Source organism: Echinops telfairi, unplaced genomic scaffold (assembly GCF_000313985.2).
Source record: "Echinops telfairi isolate 266 unplaced genomic scaffold, ASM31398v2 ScPeMD7_9;HRSCAF=40, whole genome shotgun sequence".
Taxonomy (NCBI): Eukaryota; Metazoa; Chordata; class Mammalia; order Afrosoricida; family Tenrecidae; genus Echinops; species Echinops telfairi.
Genome location: NW_022103906.1, coordinates 23,503,671 through 23,512,112, shown reverse-complemented (window position 1 = coordinate 23,512,112; position 8,442 = coordinate 23,503,671). Strand labels below are relative to the sequence as shown.

At 53.6% G+C, this 8,442-nt stretch overlaps 1 protein-coding gene across 2 annotated transcripts in view; it reads left to right on the top strand.

Moving 5' to 3' along the window:
* SLC39A14 (solute carrier family 39 member 14) overlaps positions 1-8,442 on the top strand; it is a 67,527-nt gene that overhangs the window by 55,594 nt on the left and 3,491 nt on the right. The window contains exons 4-8 of one of the 2 annotated variants that reach the window (XM_004707595.2): positions 648-817; positions 3,462-3,584; positions 4,722-4,910; positions 5,013-5,220; positions 6,471-6,655. In XM_004707595.2, coding sequence (XP_004707652.1) covers positions 648-817; positions 3,462-3,584; positions 4,722-4,910; positions 5,013-5,220; positions 6,471-6,655 — 875 coding nt within the window. The remainder of the gene's footprint in view (positions 1-647; positions 818-3,461; positions 3,585-4,721; positions 4,911-5,012; positions 5,221-6,470; positions 6,656-8,442) is intronic. The other variant, XM_045286623.1, reaches the window with a different exon arrangement.

Below are 8,442 nucleotides of genomic sequence, written 5' to 3'. Positions count from 1 at the left end.
CCACCCGCCCCCAAGCAAACAGAAGAAATAAAACACTGAGAAGAAACGGGATTTCCTGAGTGTGGACTCTGGTTTTCCACACTGGAGTCCCGCACGTCTGACTCCGTTGGATTTCCCCACAAACCAAACCAAATCTAGGTCATGTCACCTGTGCACACGCAGTTTGGAGTGGATGTGCCCAACCATCGGGCCACTGCTCCTGCTTCCCGTCAAAGCCAGCGTCCAAAGTCTCCCCCAGCAAGGCGGGAGCAGCCCACAGCACACTGCAGGTGGCTGCCAGAGGCCACACCTTCCCTCTCTGGCTCCACCTCTTTCCAGCTGTCAGGTGTGCCATGGGCCACCACAGGCCAGGGACACAAGCCACAGGGTTCCAAGGCTGTTGTAATGCCCTCCTCATTTCTTCTGGACTGATTAAAGACACTCTCATCAGACCTGAATCACTAACACATTTTCTCTTTCTCTCTCTCCCTCCCTACTTGTCTCTGATTTTTCTTTTATGTCTCCTTTTGTTAATTTCCACTGAAACGTGCCCTCTTCCCCACCTCCTCCCTCCCTGCCCCCGCTCCTATTTCCCCTTCCCTAAATGGTGGTTGTGGTGCCCCGGGGGTGGGGTGGGGATCCACCCTTCTCCCTGTCCTGGGTGGCAGTGTGGGGACACGGTTTCCTGTGTGTGACCGTCATCTCCCTGTGCTCCCTCTTGGGGGCCAGCGTGGTGCCCTTCATGAAGAAGACTTTTTACAAGAGGCTGCTGCTCTACTTCATAGCCCTGGCGATTGGAACCCTCTGCTCCAATGCCCTCTTCCAGCTCATCCCCGAGGTATGACAAGCCAGGCCTCGGTCACGCAGGAGCACAGCCGTTTCCCAGGGGGACAGTGGGGAGACCCATCGTGCAGATGGAAGGCCTTCCGTTTTTGAGAAGTGAGCCAGCACTCTTGGGATGAGCCAGAAGAGGCAGCGTAGTGTAGGGTGCAGAGTTTGGGTTGTCTAATGCAGACGGCCTGGGTTCAGATCCCAGCTCCACCAGGTTCTGTGGCCTTGGGCCAGCCCCTTAACTTGACTAGTCTTCCCATTTCCTCACATATAAAGGCTCTGTAAACAATGCTGCGGTGAGGATTACATGAGTTAAATTCAGTAAAACATTGACTGCCTTTGGCACTTCAAAAGCCATTACCAATTGAGTCGATTCCAGCTCACAGTGACCCTAGAGGACAGGTTAGAATTGTCCCCAAGAGTTTCTAAGACACCGACTCTTTATAGGAGCAGGAAATCGCGTCTTTCTCCCACAAAGCGGCTGGCGGTTTCAAACTGCTGACCTTGCAGTTAGCAGTTAGTAGCAGTTAGCAGTTAGTAGTTAGTAGTTAGTAGCCCAACCCACGATGCCACCATGCCTCCTGGCGGTAGTGACTTCTAGGTGCTCTGTAAGTGTTGCGTGAAGAAACGTAGGCTGCTAGCCAGATTACTTTCTGGCTCCTATTTGGAGCTTTGGGCATGGAAAACTATAAAGCACAGCCCAGAAATCATCCATCAGATGATTCGTTTTCTTCAGTTGGGAGTTTGAGGGCAAATAAATGCAAATAAAAACGCAGTCCAATGTCACCTACGTTGACTGACCCTTCGCCCCTCTGCTAAAGTTAACGAGAACGTTCCTCGCGAAAGAGGACAAAGACTTTGCGATGTCTCCTCCGATTTAATGCAGTGCCTTGGGACCTGCTGCTTACAAATAAGACTCCTAGAAGCACAGTCATTAAGCACTTGGCTACAGCCCTAAGGTCGGCAGTTCGAACCCTCCAGACGCTTTCTGGGAGAAAAAGCCTAGCGATCTACTCCCATAAAGTTAGGCAGCCTTGCAGACCCTGCAGATCCCCCAGGTCTACTCTGTCTTCTGCATCCCCAAAAGCCGGAGCTGACACCGCAGCATTGGGGTCTGGGTTTGAAATGGCAACAAGCAGGAGGTGTTTCAGTGTAGGGGATGTGACAGGCCCGGACAAGGCTGTAATTGAACCCAAAAGATGGCCCTTGATGTCTTCTCAGACTCTATGATGAGTGGGTGCCCCCAGCGGACCCGCCCTGACATCTAGAAAACCCGTCATACCCAGTAGACAGGTAAAGGATCGGCCTGCACAAGGTTCACCAAGCCGAGAATCCTGGCTTTATGCTGCCAAACGCTGTGCTTTTGCCCCTGCTTCCCTTTACGGCTTTTTGTAGCGGGTTGCCTCTTTTCCCTTCTCCTTTCCCAGAGGTAACTTCCCCGTCCTAGAAAGCTGGCCAGCAGGTGTGTTTCTATTCTAGACCTCGGCCTGTGTGCCTCGCAGGAGACAGCCGTCACCCCGGCGATGGCAGGCCAGTGCTGACCCCTGGTGCACCAGGTGTCGGGGGAGGGCTGTGCTCCAGAGGACTGTGGGGGATGACTTATGTTCCAGAAGGAACATTAGCTACCAGGCTTTTCTGCAAAGTATCTCTGAACGGATACTTTGCAGAGCTTTGGGCACCTTTCCCACCTCTCACCAGCAGAGGGCTGGGCGCCTTTTGAGCAGTTGTGTGCAATTGTGCCACCCAGGAATTCTGGAAGACTTAGCGTCAGGGGTAGAAATTCTATTTTGTCCCTTTAAAACAGAAAGGAAAAGTGCTTTTTTAAGCTGCAGCTCAAACAGACGCTGAGGTGTCTGTTCCCGGTAAAGAGGCACAGCCTTGGAAATCCCGCCGAGGGCTGCTTTGAGTCGGCATCAACTCCACCAGCATGGCTGCCTTCTTTGGCCTCTTCATGAGAAGGCTGTGTGGTTTTCCCAAGTCCCTTTGCCTGTCAGCCAACTGAGGTGCAGGCCATCGGATACTCTCCTGAGCTCCCACCACCCCTCGCGCTCTCCGCCCGTCTTCCCTTGTCCTCCCCGCCCACCCCCAATAAGTGAAGTTTCCAGACACATGCACACTCCCAACAAGCAGAACAGATAGGCAAGAAGGAGCAGGGCTCCCACAGTCCTGTGGTCTGCATGCTTGGCCTTGTGCTCGCTGGAAGGTCTGTGGTCAGGACGATGCTGCAGCTCTGACTGGCTGAGGGATGGCTTTCCCATTTTAGAAACGGTAATTATGCCCACGCCCTTTATGTTGAAAGGCAGACCAGCCAGGGACACTGGCTCAGATGGAAACACACAGAGCTGCTCCCGAAACATGGAATTTACTCACAAGATGGGCCCGTGAGGCAAAGCAACGAGAGAAGGCAGGCAGAATCCTATGACACGTAGCAAATACCAGCCCAGGGCTGCTCTTCCTGGGACCGAAAAGCTGCAGAGCATTTGTCTTTTGCTGATCCTGTCACCCTGGGGAAACAAGGCTTCGGTCTTGCTGGTGAGCGGACAGGTAGCTGCAGGAGTCCCGCAGGATGTCTGTCTCCTAGAGCCCAGGAAGTGGTTGAGCGACGAAGGTGGCCAGGGCCGGACACTCATTCTGTTTTCCTGGGTCCACAGGCTTTTGGCTTTAGCCCCATTGAAGATAATTACGTCTCCAAGTCTGCAGTGGTGTTTGGGGGCTTTTACCTTTTCTTTTTCACAGAGAAGATCTTGAAGATGCTTCTTAAACAGAAAAATGAGGTGAGACGTTCACCGTTGGCCCAGGAAATTGTTTGAGGGAAAACGCCCGTCTCCAACAGGGGCTCTAGTGGGTGGGGCAGTGGCGTCAGCCCAACACGCTCCCCCCGTCTGAGCCTTCGAAGCCACAGTGCTCACGGCTGTGCCGTCTCCCTTCCCCTCCCCTCACAGGGAGTCCACATCGTGTGACGAGGTCCGGCCACTGTGGAGGTCGCGTTGTTGTTGTTTTTGTTTCGTAAACAGCAGTTTCCGAGACTTGGTTGTATTCTGGCAGGTGTCCTTCATGCGTTTATCCTTTCAGAAGATGCGGGGGGTGGGGGGTGGCTTGAAAAGTACGCCCAGCGCCTGGGCACTGAAGTCAGGCTGCCGAGCAGTGAGATTGATGACCGCAGCCCTGGTGACCGGCCACCTTTGAGTTGGCCCTCACCTGTGGCACGGCTGCCCCGGTCCTGCGCCATCATCCTACCCGTGACCATATGTGGGACCCGTCCGACGTCCGTGGGCTGGTTTGGGGGAGTAGGTCTCCAGGCCTCTCATCGGAGTCTGTAAGCTCTGGTGAATCCGAATCAACCTCGTAGCAGCACCCAGGCCTCCACGAGCAGTTGGCGGTGGCCGTGCAGGGGGAGCCTTGGATGGTCCCTGAGCCCGAGTCTCTCTGTGAATCACCACGCCCCCCCCCCACCTCCTCATTCACTCGTGCACCTGTCTTAAATGCAGGGCACTTCATTTGCATGCCATCCTTACCCAGAGGCCGCGCACCTCTCCTGTTCCAGCTTCAGGACATGGGCTGCCGGAGCGAGCATGCCCTGGTCTCAGGATAGCACAGTCCCCAAACTAGGGCTGCAGTGCCTGGTGTGCTGTCATCAGACAGACATTTTCAAAGCAACTGACCCTGGCCATTGCAAAGGAGGAACCCTAAACAGTCCTGAGTCATGGCGGCCTTGCTCCAAGACGGCTCCCGGCAGAGATGTTTCAGACCGACTCTTTCCATTCCGACGGCCTGCCCCCCTTCTCCTGCAGCGTGTTTCCTGGGGTCCCTGAAGCTGCTCTCGGATGGTGGGGATGATCGAGGGCAGGAACTCGGACAGGTTTGTGTCTCGGGAGTGCACGCTGACCCCCTTTTCCCGCCCCACGCCCCAGCATCATCATGGACATAGCCATTATGGCTCTGAGGCACTGCCCTCCAGGAAGGACCAGGAAGAGGGGGTGACAGAGAAGCTGCAGAACGGGGAACTGGACCACATGATCCCTCAGCACCGCAATAGCGAGCCGGACGGCAAGTCCCCCTCGATGGATGAGAAGGTCATTGTGGGCTCGCTCTCCGTCCAGGTCAGGGGGCCACTAGCTGCTCGGTGGGCGCCTGGAGGTGGGGGCCTCGAGGACAGGGAGGGGGTCCAACCTTAAAGGTGCCTGGTCTGGGCTCTCTCGTAGGACCTTCAGGCTTCCCAGAGCGCGTGCTACTGGCTAAAAGGGGTCCGCTACTCTGATATCGGCACCCTGGCCTGGATGATCACCCTGAGCGACGGCCTCCACAATTTCATCGACGGCCTGGCCATTGGTGCCTCCTTCACCGTCTCTGTCTTTCAAGGCATCAGCACCTCCGTGGCCATCCTCTGTGAGGAGTTTCCGCATGAGCTCGGTACGGTGGGGGGCAGGGGGGATTGGGGGGGGCTTGCTCCACACACACGATGACTGGCCGAGAATGCCTGCTGTCATGAAGTCACATGGTCCCTGAGATGTGTGCGGGAGCCCCTGGGTGGTACACACGGTTAAATCGCTGAGCCACCAGTCAAAGAGGTTAAAGACTGCGCGTACTCCGAGAAGCCTCGCAAGACAGGCCCGGCAATCGGCTTTCCCCAAACCAGCTGTTGGAGCACCGTGTAACTGACACACAGGGGCTGCCATGCATCCCACTCGGTGGTGACTGGTAGATGCTGTGTCCTCTCAAACCACTATTAACCGTCCAATGTTCATTGAAAACAATAGGGGATTTTTATAGGCGTGTTTATTGTTCTCTAGCACCTCCTGAAAAAAAGTGGTGGGGGGTGTGTGCGTTTAATATGGTACCGACTTCTTAGAATGACTATGAGCATTTAATGAAAGTTGATCGTGACAGGGACTGACTCGGTGCCACACGCTATTCTGAGGGCTCGGGAGAGGCTCTCTTCCTGTGTTGTGTTAATCTTCCCAGGGAGCGAAGATAGGGGTTAGAAGTGCGAGGGCTGGTGGGTGCTGTGGTTGAACCTGGCTTCAGAGGCCTGGTGCAGCGGGAGAGTGTAAAAATAGGAACTTTGCACTCAAGGTCAAATCCTAGCATTGCATGTGGCTTTGGGCAAAGTACTAGACTCCTCGGTATCTGTTTCATCCCCGGAGGGTACCAGTTATTGTCGTTGTGAGGGAAACAGCACCTTCTATTTCGCCTTCTGTGCAGGAGAAGTGAGGCTGCTGCTGGCTGGTATTCGACTTCAGAGATTCTCCCATGCATGATAGCGTCACCACTTACATGTTGGCCAGTGTGTCGTACTGTGGTGGCTCGTGTGATGCTAGAAGCTATGTCATCGCTATTTCGTATACCAGCAGGGTCACCCAAAGTGAACAGGTGTCAGGAGAACCTCCGGACTAAGAACAGGTTACAAAGAAGAAATGGGCTGCCTGCTTCTAAGGAATTACGGTCAGGGCAAGTAGTGGAAACCGGATGGTCAGAATTGAAACAGGCTGGAACATAGGAACAGGCGTGAGTGAGGATGGCCCTGGACCGGGCAGCGTTTCCTTAGTTGCACACAGGGTCACTATGAGTCGGAACCGACAGCGGTACCGAACAACCACGTGAATTGTCTTCCCCCACGAGGCTGGAAGTACAGAGCCAGTTGCCCCTGTCCTCCCTTGTAGGAGACTTTGTGATCCTGCTCAATGCCGGCATGAATATCCAGCAAGCTCTCTTCTTCAACTTCCTCTCCGCCTGCTGCTGCTACGTGGGCCTGGCCTTTGGGATCTTGGCCGGCAGCCACTTCTCTGCCAACTGGATCTTTGCCCTGGCTGGAGGAATGTTCTTGTATATTTCTCTGGCGGATATGGTAAGTCTGTCATCCTCCGTGCCACGCGGCCCAAACTGGGCCAGCAGATTCATTGGATGGGGGACCACATTAGGCTTCTTGGTTTTTTTGGGGGGTAGCTGTTTTATTGATGCCATTGTTATACTGTATAAATTCATCTATTTAAAGTATATCACTCCATGTGGGTGTGTTTTTTGGGGGGGGGGGTCATTGTTTTTTGCAGGTGAGAACATTACGTTTTAAAGGTGGAAAGCCTTCTCTTATTAGCATAGCCCATCAAAAATGATTAAGCCAAACTCCAAGGTCCTTTCTGACATAGTGTTGAATGGGTATCGACAGGTGACTAAAGAGCAAGAAGGAGGCTGGAGAGGAGGGAGGGGAGAAGATCATCCAGATACCATTCTGCCCCAAACAACCCTAACAGTGAAGACTGCCTCTGTCTCTGTGGTGTGTGCCGATGCGTTGCGTCCGTTTTTAGATGGCTCCAACGACCTTGGAGACTTGATAGGGTGCCACTGGATGTTCCGCTTCCTTCTTCTTCTCTTAACCTGGTCCAGACGTGTTCTTCCGTGCTGCATAACCCTTGAACACATCCTTCGCCAGTGGCTGTGGCTGTTTATTCCGCGAGAGGCTGATACCTTCATCCCAGAAGTAGAATTGCTATCTCCAAAGGACGGATGCCTACTTTTAGCCGACTGCATTGTTTTTCCAAAGGAGTTTAACCTTTTTACACGTTCACCTTTTTTCAAAGACAGAACTGCTTCTTAAGGAGCTCTGGGGGCACTGAGCTGCTCACGACCGGGCCAGCAGTTTGAACCCACCCGCTGCTCAGAGGGAGAACGATGAGGCTTTTTACGCCATCAAGATTTAAAATCTTGACAGCCCACAGGGATGGTTCTGCCCTGTCCTGTAGGGTCACCATGAATAGACCCGGTGACATGAGTGTAGTAGATGAAAGTGTACGTGCTACCAATCGGTCGGTCCCCCACTGTGGTGGTTTGGAATTTGCTAGTACCCGATCTCTTCCTTTCTTAGAAGCCTTAGGGACTCGCTTTCTGGACTGCTTGCACAAATCGTTTTTTCATGTCCTTTGAAGGGAGTATTTTTTAAGGACCCCACTGACCGTCGTGATCCAACCTCACCCCGGGGGGGAAACGTCCTAGACCAGTGGTTCTCAACCTTCCTAAGGCCGCAGCCCTTTAATACAGTTCCTCGTGTTGTGACCAACCCTCGCCCCATAAAATTATTTTCGTTGCTACTTCATCACTGTAATTTGCTACTGTTATGAATCAGGCGACCCCTGTGAAAGGGTTGCTCGACCCCCAAAGGGGTCTCGACTCACAGGTTGAGAACCGCTATGCTAGACCTTTTCCTCCTATGCAGAGCCTGCCTCGGGGTTAGGATATGTTTGCATTACTTGAATGGCACTGCCTCCCAGGTGTCGCCTGGTCCGCAGCTCCCCTCCACAGGAAACCTCGAATCACGGCCCTGTTGGAACTCAGACATGCTGGTTTGATTTCCCAAAGAAGTGGCGACAACATTTGTGGTCGCAAAATGTTCTTTGCAAGTGTTTTTAAAGCCCACCATGAGAAGTATATTTTTTATCCCAGCACATTGCTTTTTAACCAGCGTGCAAGTGCATCCAGGGCCACACAGGAGTGCCGTGTTATCGCTGAGTGTGGGGAGAGGGGGACGAGGCTGCTCTTGCTGCGCGTGTTCACTGGAAACCGGTGCTGTGAGGAAATGGAGTGTGTGTGTGTGTGTGTGTGTGTGTGTGTGTGTGTCTGGTGTCTGATCTCCCTCAGCTA